Source organism: Tigriopus californicus, chromosome 1, assembly GCF_007210705.1.
Source record: "Tigriopus californicus strain San Diego chromosome 1, Tcal_SD_v2.1, whole genome shotgun sequence".
Classification (NCBI taxonomy): domain Eukaryota; kingdom Metazoa; phylum Arthropoda; class Copepoda; order Harpacticoida; family Harpacticidae; genus Tigriopus; species Tigriopus californicus.
Genome location: NC_081440.1, coordinates 10,191,913 through 10,209,169, shown reverse-complemented (window position 1 = coordinate 10,209,169; position 17,257 = coordinate 10,191,913). Strand labels below are relative to the sequence as shown.

Here is a 17,257-nt window from a genome sequence, read left to right as displayed (position 1 = left end):
TAACAACTTGGCTTACCAGAGTTATCCGCACAATTGATGACGGCCCCCACGGGCAAACCCAGGGAAATCCGAAACTTGGCTCCGGCCGATCCTCCACGTCCTGCAAACCCAAAGTGATACCAAGTCAGACACCCATTCCAATCCATATTTAACGCTAACCGCTCCGAGTCCTGTGTCCTGCCCATCCACCCGCCACTCGTTCACGACCCGTTCCGTTGAAAATCCGGTCATCATCATGGCGCAACGTATGTTAAGTCCATAGATCTTGAAGGTGATGCTAAATCCGGTCATGAACTGGGTTTCCAGTCTCTGGGGACGTTCGACAGGCGTCTCACTGTTGGTGGGCGTGTGTAGCACGGCGATGACGGGTAAGTGGAGGCGGATAGGACGAGAGATGACAGAGATTGGAGCGGATTAGAGCTGAGCCTTTTTCACTCACCTCTCTTCGACATGATGAAACTGGGAAAAAGGAAGGAGGAGAGGGGGCGCCACTATGAAGAAAGAAAGAATAGGCCATCAGGCCAGAGCCAGCCCCAGCGGCCACGGGGCGACGGAGCGCACGAAAACGGACTGACTTCCGGTGGTGAGAAAAGAAAAGACGGACTATATCCCTGAGGAGGTCGGGATTAATAGGTGGAAGAGCCAAGTGATTGGCCTTTAGGTCGAGGGCTGGACCCGTTTGACCATACGTACGATTAAGGGTGAATTGAAGGAATAAACGGCGTCTGAGACCCTCGGCAAAAGCATCATTCGCGGGCTAATTTGTAACCCACTTAGCGTGTGGCAATTTGAAGCCTAAATGTGAATTCTTAAAACATTTGAAACATCATTGAGTAACTAAGAGCAAGTTAGAACATACCACTCCCCCCTCCAAAAAATCAACACGTTTTGAGGGGGTTCATGTCGGTCGAGTGTTTTCTTGTTTTTTGGTTAGATCTTAATTAAGCATGCCGAAGAACGTGTAAGCCACCCTAAATGCATAGCAATAAACGCCTTCGTTTTTAAACCAGAACATTCAGTTCGGGGTCTTAGGTCCCATTCAATTCTGGTCAATGAATTGTAAATGAAGCATTATTATATTATCATCGTTGAACCAGGACAGAACAGGTGACAATCATGCCAAGCACCATCCACTTTATCAATCCTAGATTGATAAGATAATGGTTTCAAAATGAGATGCCATGCAAGGCGCTCTAAAACTTGTTTGCAAGACATTACGAGGGCAACTGATAAGTAACTAAATATTACTATTAAAACCAAGAACGTAACCCTCAAAGCGACGTCAACTTTTCGTCATAACGCGCATCTATATTTTGTTCTACTAAGAATGACTTGTCTTGGGACATAATTGAAAGCTCAAAATTTCGCCGCTTGAGGAACTGAACTCACTTTTTTTTGACATTATGGCAGTTTTTGGCAGTAACATTGACCATGTCCGTAAAATTTGAATTGTCACCTTGCCTTTTGTCCAGTCAATAATGTCAAAACATTGAAAACACGGAAACAAAGAATGATTACAGGTTTATTATGGTTTCCGTTAACATTTTAATAGGGGCTTGAGTTACTAGTAACTACCTGAATTGAACCGCTACTGGAAAAAAGTAACAAATCTCTGTTATTGTTACTTTTGCAGAAAAAAAGCAAAAAAAAACAGAGTTTATGAAATTTTGTAACGTTTAGTAAATATGATGCGAAACAAATGACTCCCGTGATTTTTTTAGTTGATCCTATCAGTGGCAGGTAAGTCATAGCATTTGAGACGGATGTTTCTTAAAAATTGGTCAAGAAACCATTACGCATTTTTCTTTCCCTCATTTATACCAGAAGAAAGTAATGGTAATGGGAGGACTAAAACCGCTAAAACCCCATTCCATTACCATTACTTTTTCAGAAAAGTAACGAGTTACCGCTAGCATTACTCAATCCCGGCTTGCAATATGTTACTTTTTGTGTAAATCTACTTTTTCTCTGATAAACGAGGGAAAGAGAATTGTGTTGAGCTTTCTTATCCAATGGCTTTTTCAATACCGTCTCAGATGATTTACAAATGATTTTGACCAAAACTCCTGATCAACCCTAGATTCAACGGCAAACCAGATCCGCCAACTCTAATTCGTTTGTCAATCAAATGATATATGAAAATGAGAGTTAATTGAAATGAATATGTTTTCGTATTGAACTGCTGGGAATTCCATTCCCAGTAGCGGTAAGGAAGTCCGGGGAAAAAAACATGCTATGCCTTACTTGCCACTGATGGGATCAAATGAATATTCACGGGAGTCATTTGTTTCGCGTTAAAAAATGACATAAACGGTTCATTTTCCAGCTGTAGGCCTTTTTCTGCAAAGGTAACAGTAACGGTAACACGTTACTTTTTTTAAAAATGTATGTAAGAAGTTACTTCTTTTGTTCACGGTTCAAGCCCTGTTTATCAGATTTAGAATCTACAAAATTACAATGACAAAAGATCCTCTCAACTTGTGTTCACGCAACCTTACTTTTAGTCACCTGATCCGTGTGGGACACAGTCTATGCTTACAACGGATTATAAACCCCAATGTGTTACCCAATTGTATACAGCGCCTCTACGATCAGAAATCTCACCATAGCTATTTTTCAACTCGCACTCATGCGCTTTTAGGCGTGGTCTACGTCTTCCCGACTTATTTGTAGTGCATACTGTGAGCGAATGCTTTATGGCGAAAATTTATTTCTTCTTTTGTTTTGGGGATCTTCTTTATTTTAACCCTTTTTACACGTAGTCTCTCTTCCCGGTATTGTCAAACAAAATTAATATAATTGTTCATAGTACGGAGATGATCAATGTCATTAGTTAGCAACAGAAACTGAGACTCAGTCTCAGTGGGCCAAAATGCAAGCATCACTACAACACTCAAGTGATAGATAGAACCTGGGGAGTGGGGACTAGAGAGGGGAGAACTAGCAAGCGACCTTAACCCTAAGAATCTGTAGTGGTTGTTGAAAACTGAGAAACGATCCCTTTCCTATCGTTAGCCCCGAATCAGCCTTGCCAGGATTTATGTGTGCTGGTGGTCCAGCATGAGTAAAAAGAGGCCAAGGACCTTACATATCTAATTTTTGGGGTTTGATTGCGTTGTTGAAAGCAACTATGCCTGAATTTTTTTTAAACTTGAATCCAAGCATTGGTTTTTGAACAAAAGTTGCGGCTTAGGGGCCAATTAGGCTTAATGATATTGGTTCTCAAGCCATTCAGGAAATTGGATAAGAAAAACCTAAGAATTGGATACTAAATTCGTCAAATTTGGCCAAAAATAGGCTGTTTTGGCAACTAGCAAAAGACGTGCCAGCCTTTCTACTGGACATTGGAGCCATTTGGCTCCAATGGCTCCAATGGCTCCAATGGCTCCAATGGCTCCAATGGCTCCAATGGCTCCAATGGCTCCAATGGCTCCAATGGCTCCATGTCTGGAAGAAAGGCTGGTATGTCTTTGGCTAGTTGCCAAAACAGCCTATTTTTGGCCAAATTTGACGAATCTTGTATCCAATCCTTAAGTTTTGCTTATCCAATTTCCTGAATGATCTCATTGGAGCCATTGGAGCCATTGGAGCCATTGGAATCATTTTATCTTATTGCTTTGATTGAATGGTCATGAACTTCATAAAGTATGATCTGTGAATGGGCTTCCCACCAAGTCGGCCTAGGTTTGTTCATAGCAAGTCTGAGCCACTTTTGGAAAGATATTAAAGTCTGAAAAAACCTCCTCAAAAAGTCTCTTCAATTAAAGGTAAGATATTTTAGCTCAATTTTTGGTAGAGTGGGCCGTATCAAAATTTCATTTTCTAAAGTTTATTTGGCTCGCCAAAAGCATGCCGAATTTTCAAATTTCATTTTGTGATTAGACCATAACTTTGACCACATCTCTTGAGTACTCTAATCATAAAGAAAAAAAAAGTCTATTTGTGGCCTTTTTTTCATACTATTTTAACCCTTGACTTCTCGTTTCGAAGTAGACCTTGTTGAAGTTGTTAGTGAAATCTGGGCGAGGACTTATGGCATAATCATGAAGTAAAATATCGGAAATGAATAAAGACGCAGAGAGATAGTGAGGCCTTTGTAGAGTCACTCTTGGTTCTCCCTTCTCATTTCTATCTTCCATTGTATGGATCTCTAGTTCTCCATAAAAGGAAGGGGGAAGAAGAGACAAGGAAAGGAATACTGAAAAATCGTGTCTAGCTGAAGATATCCATTTCAACCCTACTCCTTAGCTTTGATAAATAAAAAAGTTTATCTTTATCTAAAATGATTGTAAAATAGTCTTGAATGCTAACAAACTGAAATTGAGGCGTTTTACTTCATAATTGTGGCAAAATCAGACTTTGAACAAAAGCAGAGCTAAGCTCACTCTTCGGCCATTTTGCGCACCCCAATTAGGCGAAGCAAGCGCAAAAGTACGGAGTCTAACTTGAGGCTGAATACAAAGCGCTTCCCCACCCCCCCCATGGACGCAAATAGTACATTGACCAAAAACAGTTTTCTGGATTTTGAACCAGTCTAGGCCAGTACCCGCTTGTCCTAGCCAACCACCCACCCCGGTTGTCATGAATAGAGTACAAACGTATCATGAAAGCCCAAAGCCATGTGCGGGTGAACAACATCAATTATTGTGCCTTCATATTTGACACTTGAACAGGAAACTCCCTCTTCGCAGTATTAGTTATCCTCTGACTCCTAATAGCTCGACGAACAAAGACAAAGACTTTGGTTCATTCACTCATTCATGATGAAGGCCAACTCAGTGGCGAGTGGCTGGCAGTTGGTCTTCCACGGACCTCGTTGGCTAGCCCGCTAAGATCATAAGATCATAGTGGCACCACCATGTCCATACGACGGAGTGCCTCATTTGTGGAACCTGGGACAGGTCATGTAACCGTCATTGAAGAAGATCTGGGCCACCCAGGTGAGTAAAATCACCCATAGCCGAAAGATATAGCCACAAAGTACTCATGAAAGTATTGGTCCTACTAGATTCGCGCGCATTTCATCCATTTGTGGGTTCTTGTCGGATGGTGTTTGCCCTTTTGGGTTTTTTAGGTTTTGCCAATGTGTATGCCATGCGTGTCAATTTGTCCTTGGCCATTGTGGCCATGGTTAATCAGACGGCTGTGACACCCCCGGATCCTCCCAATGCCACCAACATTTGTCCAATCTATCCAACACCATTAAATATCACGGTGCCTAGCGAGGTAAGGTACCATTCCAATTTACCTAGCGGGATGGTTTAATGGTGGTTGGTTGGATTGAAACCAGATTAAACCCAATTTATGATTTATGTGTGCTCATGACGTATCTACCACGTTCGCCCAGATTTCCCGCCTTCCTATTGAGTAATGTGTGCCATGATTGGAATTTGATCATAGCCTTTAATTTGACAACCATGAAAATTAGATAGCCCCAATGACACAAATGTACAAAGTTAAAATTTTCAGCCATGTAATGGTAGCTATATCCTATTTCGGCCATATCAATGACCATTTTATAAGTTACCAGGTTTAAGAATCATGACTTTTGCGCTTGAAATGTTTCGCTCTTCTTCGCAAGCCTTTGTTCTGGCCATGGTTTGTACTGTGCTAGCGTATATATGTTGGGTCCAGACAACTTAATGATAGATGAGAATTTAACTTTTTCCCTTGAACTTCACAACTTTTACACATTTCTTGCTGTGTCATATCTTAACATATTTTTCCGACCTCAATTCAGAAAGTAGTACTTACTTGATTTTTTTTAACCTTGGTAGTTTGTAATAGTTGATGCACTTTTTGGCTCTTCGATTCTTGTCGTAAGTAAATAAAGAAAGAAAAGCAACGATAGGTTTTAATTTTAACTCATTGATGATCATTTGATGAGTTTTAATTCTCATCCATAGAACATGTCAAAATTCTTTCAGTGCCCAACTAATAATCATAATGGGAGCAAGATTTGAAGAGAAGGACATGCGATTAAAAAGCTTACGAGGACGCTACCGGTATGTGCTAGAGAGAAAAAGTGATTTTTTCACCCTTGTCGGAAGCTCCGTTTGAAGCCCTTTTTTATTGTGTGATTTATGATTTCTAACCAATGTACATTTCATATGGAAATGACTTGGGGAAGCAAACACACTTCAATCGACACTTGGAGTGAGATGCGTTCGGTCCTCATTTCAAGATAATGAAACTGTGCCGTTTCCCATCATGCTGAAATTACTAGAAATGCCACCCTCAATGACCTTTTCAAGAATTATTTTGATTTTGTGTGTCAATTGCGTCATTTGAATTGTTTTGTTGCTGCACATTTGAACCACCCATGTAACTTTGAACTACACTTACTTGTGATCTCCTATATTTGTGAGCTACATGAATCTATTTTTTTCAATCTAAGAAAAGACACCAGTTAACAAACGATTGAGTATTTATACATCAATTAATCAGTGTTACACATAATGTTAAATTTTAGCCTTTAGTTCTTTTAAAAAATCGGTCCCAGATTGACAAATTTTCGTTTGATCACTTGGTTACTTCAGTCATCAATAACTGATTGAAATGACCAGGAACTCGGCAAAGCTCCAACAAACGAGCCGTTTCATTTTTGACTGCCAAGCTGTTATCGATGTTTGAAAGTTTGAAATTTGAAATTTGATCGAAATCCAACTCGTATTTATCACCTTCTGAATTTCTCTTTCACCTTCTCCGTGATGCTAGGATGGTCCTTTCATTTGGGATGATAAAGCGCAAGGCAACCTTTTGGCGGCCTTTTATTGGGGCTACGTACTGTTGCAAATCCCTGGTGGTCGCATTTCAGAGAAATTCGGCGGAAAATGGGTTTTCAGCATCGGTATTCTGGGAACTTCGCTCCTGACAATTCTCACACCGTTTGCTGCCAAATTCGATTACTCGTTGTTCATGTTTGTCAGAATACTTGAAGGTGAGTAAACATTACAACCACTTCACTTTTTTAAAAATCTCAAACCATTTGATTAATTAACCAATAGCTCGCGAAAAGTAACCTCAAACTGGGCTTTTACCGTTTCTCTCGCGAGATAAGTAATTCCGGTGCTCGTCTCTTTTGTCTCGGTGAAGAATTCTTTTCTCCATATTCTTTTAAAAAAATGAATATTCTGAAAGGTCAAGCGGGAAAAAAGCAGACAACGAAATTAAATAGAAATGCTTCACTAATTTGTTAGGCTGACATTTCTGACTTCGAAACTTGTTTCGCCGTTACCTTTTAATACGAATATATAGGATCAAGGGAAAAATAAATAAAAATTCTGTAGAGGAATGTGAAGATCGAGATTTAGAACTATTCGACTATTCATTAATACCTCCCCTCTAATAGGGCTTTTTGAGGGTGTCACATTTCCCTCAATGCATGCGATGCTGGCCCAATGGGCTACTCCCACGGAACGAAGCCGCATGGTGTCCTATATCTATGCCGGATCTCAAATCGGTACAGCCGTATCGACGCCCATAACTGGGCTCTTGTGTCAGACATTGGGATGGGAATATGTGTTCTACATATTTGGGAGCCTTGGCTTGGGTTGGTTCTTTCTGTGGTCTCTATTCGTGTATGATTCCCCCAGCAAGCACCCACATATTAGTGAGGCCGAAAGAACATACATCCAAGAATCCATTGGAATTCGCAACAACCAGGTAAGTTTTTAAGCGTCTTTATCTAGCGAATGTTTTCAACTGCTTTGTCCTGATTGAAGAGTTGCCTTGAAGCAAGAGACCTCAAGAGGGTTTTTCCTGCTGCTCGAAAGCGAAGCTAATTTGTTGTTGTCGCAATCATAATTCCCCTCACTCGAAGTGCAGAATTTGGATCCTGTTTCATGGATCTCTGTTCGGTTGCCCAGCAACGGAACTCACCATTTATGTGATGTTTTTCTGTGCTTTGCTTTGCCACTTGGTTGTTAAAGAGCATCCATCTCCACTTGTTCCACACAAGTACCTTTTTCCAGTTTATTACAAGGTGATCCTCACCGGTTCTTTTTTTTGGGGGGGGACAAAGAAGAGGATTAGTTTTTTTCGGGCTTGGCAAGAACGCAAGAGTTAACTGCTTTGAATATGATGATGAGATGGTGATGTGAGTGAATGAATGCACTGAAGGATTTTGATGTTGTTCTAGTTTCGCCCCAAAATCCCGTGGAAGGGGATTTTGACTTCGGCTCCATTTTGGGCAATTGTTTTTGCCCACACATCAAGCCTATGGGGATTCTACACGCTTCTGTCCGAATTGCCCACTTATTATAGACAAATTCTGCACTACACTACGGAATCGGTAAACGAACATTTTTTTGTTTCAATTTTGGTTCTATCTATACTACTAATGTGCTACACTTTTGTTAGAATGGGGTCGTGTCTGCCATTCCATATGTTTTTAATTGGCTCATGATACTGTTTGCCTGCAAAATGGCAGACATGCTTGCCACAAAGGACGTGTTATCGAGTACTCAAATTCGAAAGACATTCAATTCAATTGGTAAGTGTTGTACGATTGTTGCAATTATCCCTTATGACATGATCAAGTTCTGGAAGCCATTTCCCCATAGGCATGTTTGGACCTTCACTCATGCTATTGGCCATGTGCTTTACCGGTTGTCACTCTACAGCCGCAGTGGGCTTCATTTCGGCAAGTTTAGGCCTGAGTGGATTTGCTTCCGCAGGTTACAATGTGAATCACATTGACATTGCACCGAATTATGCCGGAACTCTCATGGGAATAACGAACATGTGTGCCAACTCCATGGGTATCATCACGCCTTACTTTGTTGGATTCATCGTTGATGGTCATGTAAGTGAAATTGTGTTTGTCAGTTCATTGCGTCCAATTCTAGATTTCCAGGCCTGCAGCCTTTGGTTGTCTTGGTCGTGGAAATAGTTCAGCAAGGCTGTAAGCCCATTTGAAACGTAAGCCTTTCATCATCCGATTAAGGCATGCAAAATACACGAAACCCGGGACAAGTGCCCTTTTGATCGAGTGGCTGCCCAACAAGAAATGCCCACATTCTTTCAATATTTGTCGCTCTCGTCATCGGCCTGAAACGTATAACTAATGTGAGTTTGCCAATCTCGTCTTACCTCAATCCCTATCTACTCATTTATTAGGAGGATCTATCGCATTGGCGGACCATTTTCCTGTGCTCCTCCTCGATCTATTTCCTCGGAAATGTGATCTATCTTCTCTGTGGAAGTGGAGAAATCCAAGCCTTTAACGACTCATCGGGAGTTGGTCGCCAAGATCGAATTTGTGAGTAGGATCTCAAGTGCCCTCTCAGCTCTGTTTTGACATCTGTGAGAAACGTTCATTGTTATCTGACCAAATCTTGAGCAACTTTATTATATTTTGACAGGTTTGCTAGCAGAAGAGTCAGACGAAGATGGTTCTCAAGATAGCGAGGATGACGATATCTTTTTCAATTTGTTCGGCAGTGTCAATGATGTCTGAACTGTCTCTGTGATACGAAGAAACTACCTCTACGTATGCTTTGCCTCAAAATATTGACATACATGTTAATTTGTGCTTTACTGGTAGCAACAAAATATTCATGAACACCATTGTGAGACCCCAGTCAAAATGTAATATTAACATGAATGCGTCTCCACTTTTTTCTTTATGACTTCTTTTTATTAATGGGGTCATTTCTTCTTGCTAATGATTTCCTATTAGTTCAATAAATTCGCTCAAAATCTGAGTCTTGAGTTACCTATCTGTGGGCCAATTGCTCTCGTTGTGCCCAGGTGTGAATTGAGTGTTAAAAAGTTCATCCAGTCAGATCTCATTTGAAGAGTGAAATATTTGAATAAATGGATAGTGTTCTCATAGAAAAAGCTGTTTTGATCATGTCGACCACGGCTAATAGCCCCGTGGATGTAAATGCGATTGAGGTAGAATCCGTCCACCCTTCCACCACATCGCCTGTCCGTGGTCAAGGTAACAAACCTACATCACTTCAACTTGAGGCGAGCCCAAACACTCCAATTACTGATTTTTAGTTGTCCATCACCGGGTTCCAAGTTCGAGGTCGAGCTATTCCCAAGATTCGGCTGAAACCTCCTCCATCGAAATCGAGTATGCCACCTTGCCGTTGCCCCCACTCTTTAATTCCAAACGTGGCGAGTTCTTGCTCATGTCTGCGCTGGGATTTATGCTTATATTTGCCACTCGTATCACGCCCTTACCGTCCCTCATCATTTTGAATCCAAATGGGGAATCGAAGACCGGCCACGAAACTGAAATCCAATCGTGGGCCGCACTCGCAGAAACCTCCTTGGGCAACCCCAAGCCATTAGACCTCGGCATAATTGGTGCATTTTTTATAGGCTACCTTTTCCTTCAGATCCCTGGGGGTTATTTTGCTGGAAGAGGCCGAGGTCATACGGTCTTCCTGCTCTCGCTTTTGGGGGTAGGGTTGTGCCACTTGTGTTCCCCCTTCGCCGCTACGCTCGGACGACACCCCTTGTGGATCATACGTTTCATCAAAGGCTTGTTTGAAGGGTTGTCGGTGCCTGCCATGCACAGCCTTATTGCTCGATGGGCTCCCAAGCATGAACGAAGCCGCATGGGAGGCTTCATTTATGGATCATCATTGATTGGCACGATTCTAGCTAACCTTTCTGCCACCTACTTGACGAGGGCTTTGGGCTGGCAATCGAATTTCTACGTGTTTGGTGGTTTGACAATCCTCTTGTCCATCAAATGGTGGTTCTCAGCATTCGACTCTCCTCGGACTCATACCCGGATTTCGGTTTCCGAACGTCTAGCCATTTGGCGAGACACCAATCCGCCCCGCATAGAAACCCTCTTCCAAATCCCTTGGCAATCGATCCTCCGTTGCATAAGTTTCAGGAGAGTGTTGATATGCCACATTGTTTATAGCTTTGGGTTGTTTATCATTTGCAACGAGCTGCCCAAATACCTTCAAGACATTCATCATAACCAAATTCTCCAGGTAACGTGACGAGAGCAAAGAATTAAACGATTGGTGGATTTTTCACACGCATTAATGTGGGAATTTCGGTTATTTTTTTCCAGTCACCAAATTGGGCCCTAATTCCCTTGGGGGTCAACTTTGTAAGCGTCGTTTTTGCCGGGCATCTGGCCGATTTTCTTCAAATTCAAAATTGGCTCAGTGTGTGGAACGTTCGAAAGATCTTTTTCGGTATTGGATCCTTCGGCACATGCATCTTCCTGTTGGCCTTTATTCTTCTCTCTGGAATACCTGGTTGGGTGTTACCCCTCTTCTGCTTGATTTTGTTCACAAATGGGTTTGCCATGTTGGGGTTTTTCATAACTCATATCGACTTGAGCACGAAATATGCTGGACCTCTGATGGGAATATCTAACCTTTTGGCCACTCTCATGGGTTTTGTGGCTCCGATCTGCGTATCCACTTTTATGGACGGTTTCGTAAGTTCCATGCTTATGTTACTTGAACTTTTTTTGAGCATTTCATCATCATAAATAATTATTGGTGTCTTAGATTGGGGACGAGTCCAAGTGGAATGGAATCCTTTACTTTCTGATGTCGATTTATGCTCTTACTGGGATATACTTCATTTATGGATTACAAAATGAACCGATGAAGATTGGAGAGCAAAACAACTCCCCCGATCCTGCCACTGCCCCTAGTGAACAAGAGCCTTTAATTTCCCACAATTAGGCTCAAGAATCAAATTTCTGTTCTTTATTCCATTGAAAAATATCGAATTTCACATTCACATTTCACATACCGGCATTGAAATAACAGAAAAATGCGATGTTATGTTATTAGTCTATCATTTTCAGTTCAATCATTGGGCGAGTTAGCCATTAGGAATAAATCACTTGCTTCCATTGACCACTACCTCGTATACGAGGAAAACCATACAAACATTAGGAATGACATGGAGAAGATACGGTCCCAATCCGCGGTAGAATCCACGCATCCCCTCCTTTTGGAACATGGACATGGCCGAAATTCGTTGTCCCCCAGATTGAGCTTGCTGACACGATCGCAAGTTTTGGCAAGGATATGTTATGAGGGCCGCAATGACCTTTGACACAGCACAAGCGCCAATGGTTTCTGGCATACTCTAAAATGTCAGTAAATGAAGCATGAACGGTGTGCTTATAGAAAAAGGTTTGTACTCGAACTTACAATGTCTCCCTTCCTCGTCTTGATTGTATCTTTCAACTTTTCGTAAACTGAAAATTGAATGGCTCCGTGGGACACTCCAAGGAGACTGGGAAGTAGACCTTTATAGAGGCCATTGAAGCCTTCTGCCTTCCGGATGTGAGTCAGAGCAGCCCACATGGACTTGTATTGGCCCTCCTTTTGTGAGACAATCACACGAGTGCGAACCACTCCCATGGGATTGGTTACCAGAGTTGTAATAACCCCGGCTCCAAAGGCGGCTCCAAGCTGTTCCAAATGGCCAATGGGCTGGTTGCCATGCATACGTTTTATCTGGCCTTTGATGGCTCCGTACCTACAACAGAAGAATATAAAATCGCCATCATGAATCAGAACGTTCGTGAAAAGTAATTGGGTGGGGATGAGGATATATCTTGCACAATAGCCACACATTCTAATACTCACGTGGCAAAATAGATCCCCCAGGAGCTTCCAGATACAAGAACATTCATTCCCACGCCTGAATACAGGCCTCGAAGTCCACCTTCGCGCTCCAAAATCCCGCGAACAGCACTTTTCATTGATTGATATTGTTGTCGCGCCACTTGGTTATTTCCATTTCCATGAACAGATTGACGAATCTTGAGAAGATCCAAGGGATGCAAGGCCAATGTGGCGAAACTGCCACCAACAAGGCCAGCCATTGCGGGGCGAGTCTCGTCCGGAAATCGAAACATCCTTTCTTTTGAATTCCGTTTTTTTAAGTTTAAGTTTAATTTAGGATTAGAGTGATTGCCAATTCAAAAGATGTGGTTGTACTTTAATGTTGGTTAGAGAACTAGACACGAAAGGAGTTAATCAAAACCAAGAGGTATCACAACCGGAGGACACGTGAGCAAATCTGAAGGCTACCAAGGCCGAGTTTCTATTGGACATCGCTGAACCACTCAAAATCACGAATGTCTGTCTTAAGTGAGAGCAATAGGTCATGCCAAATATTTTGAAGCTTGGACGAACAATGGTTTGTCTTCTGGATTTATAAACAACCCAAGAATTAGGCTCTTGATGCTGGTGCAAGTTCACGAAGAATTCAAATGACCCACAAAAGGCGATAGATCCACAATTTTATACTCCCAATTTCGTCAGACGTGACCTCGAGCTTGTTCGTTCAGTTACACAGAGATATCCAGTGAGTGTGCGAGTACTGTCTCAGGAATCGGTTCAATTGAACTGAGTTTCGACTTTTAAGATTGTCATAAGTACATTGATTTATATTCAAAATCTTTTCCAATTCACCGCCCGCGGTCATTTGAAAGCAAATGGGTTTGCGCTTTGGTTGATGGATCGCTGTCTTTTCCAATCCCTCATGGGGATTCATGGAGTTGTTCAGGGCATCCAAACTTTTGACCGCCCTGTTCTTATTACTGTGGGTGTACGTACGTAGAGGGTGAAGCTTCATCCCAAACAATCTTCACGAGCTCGCTTCATGTCTCTGGCGTGGACAAATGTTATCCTTCCTCCCCTTGGACATCAACATGTACTCAAATAATCATCTTCGACCATCGTGATATCAATGGGCAAGTAAAATCGAAAAAAATGTCATTTCAATTAATCGAAAAATCACAAAGAGAGTAGACTATGACTAACTACGATAGATAGCTTTTTTTAGATTCTTTGTATGAGCTATTGTGACGTATAGATGTTCTTTTGACAATGATTAAATGAGAAACGATAAAAAACAAATCTTAACTTCGACTTGGCAATATGGAGACAAAATGTGTTGTTATTCCATTTTCCGACTTGAAGCCTAAGCAAACAAGAACCATGAAATGAAGCTACTTCTCCAATGAAAAAATTGTCAAGTTGCGTAATTGCTTTGAGCTATTATAGTTATTCAATCAAATTGGGAATGGATGGTCGGTCAGCCTCTCGCTTGTCGAGCGACCATTTTGAAAAAATGGCCTTGGCGCGCGATCAATCATTGGTATATGATAACAAATCGTTTGCGAGCTTTTTTTTTGGTATACCTCCCATCCTGATCCAAAAGAACATTTCATTTTGTTCACGCTATGTCTGTCTATGTCTTGTAACTGAAACTTCATTTCTTGGATAAGTATAAACGCAGCAAAACATAATGCAAAAATGTTAGTTTGTACGACACAAAAAACAAAAATGAAAGTTCAAAGAATTGGGCCAACTAATCATTGCAGTACTGAATCTATTTCATGTTGTGAATTGGACGTATTTTTTGAAAATAAAAGGATCACACGGTTTGAGGCTTAAAGTCAATTATTATAATTTACTTGCTCAACGGCGAGTTTCAATTCCTTCCCTTTCTTCCAAAGCCCCAAAGTTGGCTTAACCATTTCCGGATGCTCCTCCTTTATAAAGTTCAACTCCTCTCTCAAAACGACGCTTTTAATAATGCTTTTCATGGGCATAGCTGTTCCTTTGCTGCTTTTTCCTAAATCCACGTGTTGGGCTTTGTGTTCATTGTTTTTCTGAATGAGAAGGGTCCCTTGGGATTCGATGAGACTTGCCCGGTCCGATCTGTCCTGGCAACATTCAGATTCGATGCACCTCAAAATCTTGTCGGCAGCTTCCAATCGAGCCGGGGTCATGAAGGCCTGGAATTTTGAGAATATTTGCATTCCAAAGTCTTTGTGTGCTGTTAATTACTTTCATTATTTTTCTACTACCGAACCTCGATGGAGTTCGTGGGAGAGCTCTCAAATTTAGGTTCGGGAGTTGCCAAGGGAGCCATCTTAACCGCAGTTCGAGCGTTACTGAAGAAGCACGGAGTTGGGGCGGATTGAATGTCGTCATTCATGAAAGCAATGTGATGAGAGCCCAATACGGTATTAATGGAACACGTGGAATACAAATTTGCCACAGTGGAAGCCAACAGGCAGCTAGTGAATAAAGGGTTGAAAGGTATGGCTGGAGTGGGTATGTTGGGAATGAACTCATTGATGTAGGTGGCCGTGTGGCATTTGTCCATGCATCCAGTTGAAAAATTTGGAAGCCTAATGATTCAGAACTTGATTATTAAATTCCACATTCTAACCAATAAAAGAATCAATCATCTTACCAAGCCAAAGATCCCCAATGGAAATAGGTGATGACGAGACCGGGATTGCAACCTGGATCAACAGGCACTTGGAGGGCGGCAATGGCTGCCAACTTCTTTTGGTACAAGAATCCATCGAAAGAGTTGTGTGTTCCATCAAAGTGAATAATTGTGCTATCGGGTTCAGGGGAGGCAAGGAAGTTTCCTACACGAATACCTTTGATCACCTTCTTCACATCCTCGTAGGCTTGGATGAGTGGTAAGTTCTCAGTTTGAAAACACTGGGATCCACAAACGCAATCTTCACAAGCGAGGTTTTGGGAGATTGCCACGAGAAGCGCCAGAAGGAGGAGGAAGGGGATATCACAGTGCTTCATGATGGAAATTCACTGATTTCTTCCATTCCTTTGCGGGTTTTTATATGCCATTTCCAATCCCCTCGTGCATCAGGTCCAAGTGTTAACAATTGTTGGGTTCTAATGAAATGAAGGTATGTGTGAGTTTATGTGTGTATTGATTTCAATTCAACATGAAAGAGTTCAAGCAAAAATCCCTGCTCTGATGTAACAAATCAATCAAGAAACGAAAACGCTTTAATCGACTTTGGTTGTTAGATAAATAGTCATTACGTTGTATCTATAACATTCCTTTGAATTGATGTGAATTATTTACTCTTCCCGCTATTCATAGGTGGGAGTCAAACCGTTGGCTTGTTAACTTTAGTGTACAAGAGTTACCCCCTTTTTGGCCTAATCTGTTGAAATGTGTAGAGCTCGTACAAATCAAGCAATATGGCAGACATTCTATATCCATTTTAAAAAAAGATGTCACCTTCGTACACGAGAATGACTTCAGCAGCTAAAACCCCAAAATTAAAAAAGTGTGTCCCTTTTTGTTCCTTGGTCTCCTTGTTCTATCCTTCTTCGTGCTCATTACACTCGTATATGGATCATCCAGAACGTACCAAAGATAATATAATGCCTTTTTCAAACAGTGAGCGGTTAGGTGTGACTAAGAACAGTATTTAGTACATACTGTTGAATTTTTGTACATGAGACTTGCGTTTAAATCAAATACTGTTGATTAACACATAGATCTGACTAATTTAAAATGAAAATGGGATGAACATGTTTTCCAAAGGTAGCAAAAGAAAGGAAGATGAAAAAAAAAACTTGCTAATTGCAAAGAAAATCGTATAATAGTGAACCAAGTTAAAGCAATCATTTATCAGTTTATTTCGTTGTTGAATTTAAGCAGGTCATTTTGTCCTTCAAATAGTGTACAATAAGAATAACTTTAAATGCAAGCATCCGTTCCAGGATGCATTTTTACGGTTCTTTACCGAATACAAAGGAATGAAATTCCTTGTAATTTGCCATGCACCATCATACCCAGTTACACATTTTGGTCATGTAATCATTTATAATTTGCCGCTCCTAACCAACTTTGGACATAGGGCTGGCCGGAAAACTCATTAAAAATGTCTGGATGTTGAACTGAAATATCATTTCTTCTGCAATTTCAAATCAAGGAAAAAAAATTGAACAATGAAATATTAAACATGATAAATAATGAAATGATATCTTTTTATTTTTGATAAGCTATAGCACAATTCTAAAATGAAAAAAGTTCATCAAAATTAAGCCAGAAAATTAGTGGGCGGTGCTTGTCACATTTCAGATAGCGACTAGCAAGAGACTTACTTAGGTAAGGAAAGGGGTAAATAAACTACCCCGTGATGGCTTCTCTTCATGATTTATGGTAATATCATTATCTATTTATTTTCAACATTCTTTTAGGGTTTTTATACCAATACAGAGGAAGGATTACCCCGTAAGTCATAATTAAAAAAAGATTTGGTTACATAATACGTTCGATTTTGCCGTTCTAGGGCACCCTTGAACGAAAGGCTGGTCTGGGATTGTTGATAAAAAACGATCAAGATGTCGCTTAAAATTTAACTGTGGACCGTCTAGTACATAGATTCGTCGAAGTGAGCATGGTAGCAGATTATAGAGGGTTGGTGCTCGGTTTAGTACAAAAGAGGATTTTAGACGTT

The 17,257-nt window shown here is 41.1% G+C and overlaps 5 protein-coding genes across 5 annotated transcripts in view; 2 read left to right on the top strand and 3 right to left on the bottom strand.

Annotated features, from left to right (window-relative positions):
* LOC131883621 (large ribosomal subunit protein uL14) overlaps window positions 1–591 on the bottom strand; it is a gene marked incomplete in the record, with an annotated part of 1,809 nt that extends 1,218 nt beyond the window's left edge. Inside the window, 2 exon segments of the mRNA XM_059231137.1 lie at window positions 17–100; window positions 440–591. Coding sequence (XP_059087120.1) covers window positions 17–100; window positions 440–452 — 97 coding nt within the window.
* Window positions 592–4,473: 3,882 nt separating this feature from the next.
* On the top strand, window positions 4,474–9,707 carry LOC131883563 (sialin-like). Its single transcript, XM_059231067.1, has 9 exons — window positions 4,474–4,940; window positions 5,009–5,226; window positions 6,718–6,940; window positions 7,352–7,665; window positions 8,141–8,293; window positions 8,362–8,494; window positions 8,565–8,806; window positions 9,121–9,262; window positions 9,366–9,707. Exons 1-9 carry the CDS (start codon window positions 4,859–4,861, stop codon window positions 9,458–9,460), a joined length of 1,602 nt encoding a protein of 533 aa, XP_059087050.1. The 5' UTR covers window positions 4,474–4,858; the 3' UTR covers window positions 9,461–9,707.
* A 96-nt stretch (window positions 9,708–9,803) lies between these two features.
* LOC131883553 (sialin-like) lies at window positions 9,804–11,777 on the top strand. Its single transcript, XM_059231058.1, has 4 exons — window positions 9,804–9,946; window positions 10,009–10,964; window positions 11,048–11,422; window positions 11,496–11,777. Exons 1-4 carry the CDS (start codon window positions 9,820–9,822, stop codon window positions 11,673–11,675), a joined length of 1,638 nt encoding a protein of 545 aa, XP_059087041.1. The 5' UTR covers window positions 9,804–9,819; the 3' UTR covers window positions 11,676–11,777.
* Window positions 11,685–13,275, bottom strand: LOC131883611 (mitochondrial folate transporter/carrier-like). Its single transcript, XM_059231127.1, has 3 exons — window positions 12,594–13,275; window positions 12,153–12,483; window positions 11,685–12,087 (listed from the first exon to the last, which is right to left on the bottom strand). The coding sequence occupies exons 1-3, from the start codon at window positions 12,863–12,865 to the stop codon at window positions 11,836–11,838; spliced, it is 855 nt and encodes a 284-aa protein (XP_059087110.1). The 5' UTR covers window positions 12,866–13,275; the 3' UTR covers window positions 11,685–11,835.
* A 1,054-nt stretch (window positions 13,276–14,329) lies between these two features.
* Window positions 14,330–15,613, bottom strand: LOC131883602 (uncharacterized). Its single transcript, XM_059231114.1, has 3 exons — window positions 15,220–15,613; window positions 14,833–15,154; window positions 14,330–14,755 (listed from the first exon to the last, which is right to left on the bottom strand). Exons 1-3 carry the CDS (start codon window positions 15,573–15,575, stop codon window positions 14,414–14,416), a joined length of 1,020 nt encoding a protein of 339 aa, XP_059087097.1. The 5' UTR covers window positions 15,576–15,613; the 3' UTR covers window positions 14,330–14,413.
* Window positions 15,614–17,257: the final 1,644 nt, after the last annotated feature.

What these genes read in the sequence shown, in the direction of transcription:
- LOC131883611 (XM_059231127.1), bottom strand. Translation starts at nt 12,865, where the DNA reads ATGTTTCGATTTCCGGACGAGACTCGCCCCGCAATGGCTGGCCTTGTT. An exon ending in TGGGGGATCTATTTTGCCAC is followed by an intron (nt 12,484 to 12,593) that starts GTGAGTATTAGA and finishes CTTCTGTTGTAG; the next exon opens with GTACGGAGCCATCAAAGGCC. An exon ending in AGACGAGGAAGGGAGACATT is followed by an intron (nt 12,088 to 12,152) that starts GTAAGTTCGAGT and finishes CTGACATTTTAG; the next exon opens with AGTATGCCAGAAACCATTGG.
- LOC131883602 (XM_059231114.1), bottom strand. Translation starts at nt 15,575, where the DNA reads ATGAAGCACTGTGATATCCCCTTCCTCCTCCTTCTGGCGCTTCTCGTG. An exon ending in CATTGGGGATCTTTGGCTTG is followed by an intron (nt 15,155 to 15,219) that starts GTAAGATGATTG and finishes CTGAATCATTAG; the next exon opens with GCTTCCAAATTTTTCAACTG. An exon ending in CTCCCACGAACTCCATCGAG is followed by an intron (nt 14,756 to 14,832) that starts GTTCGGTAGTAG and finishes TCAAAATTCCAG; the next exon opens with GCCTTCATGACCCCGGCTCG.
- LOC131883563 (XM_059231067.1), top strand. Translation starts at nt 4,859, where the DNA reads ATGTCCATACGACGGAGTGCCTCATTTGTGGAACCTGGGACAGGTCAT. An exon ending in AGAAGATCTGGGCCACCCAG is followed by an intron (nt 4,941 to 5,008) that starts GTGAGTAAAATC and finishes TGGTCCTACTAG; the next exon opens with ATTCGCGCGCATTTCATCCA. An exon ending in TGGTCGCCAAGATCGAATTT is followed by an intron (nt 9,263 to 9,365) that starts GTGAGTAGGATC and finishes ATATTTTGACAG; the next exon opens with GTTTGCTAGCAGAAGAGTCA.
- LOC131883553 (XM_059231058.1), top strand. Translation starts at nt 9,820, where the DNA reads ATGGATAGTGTTCTCATAGAAAAAGCTGTTTTGATCATGTCGACCACG. An exon ending in ATCATAACCAAATTCTCCAG is followed by an intron (nt 10,965 to 11,047) that starts GTAACGTGACGA and finishes ATTTTTTTCCAG; the next exon opens with TCACCAAATTGGGCCCTAAT. An exon ending in CCACTTTTATGGACGGTTTC is followed by an intron (nt 11,423 to 11,495) that starts GTAAGTTCCATG and finishes TTGGTGTCTTAG; the next exon opens with ATTGGGGACGAGTCCAAGTG.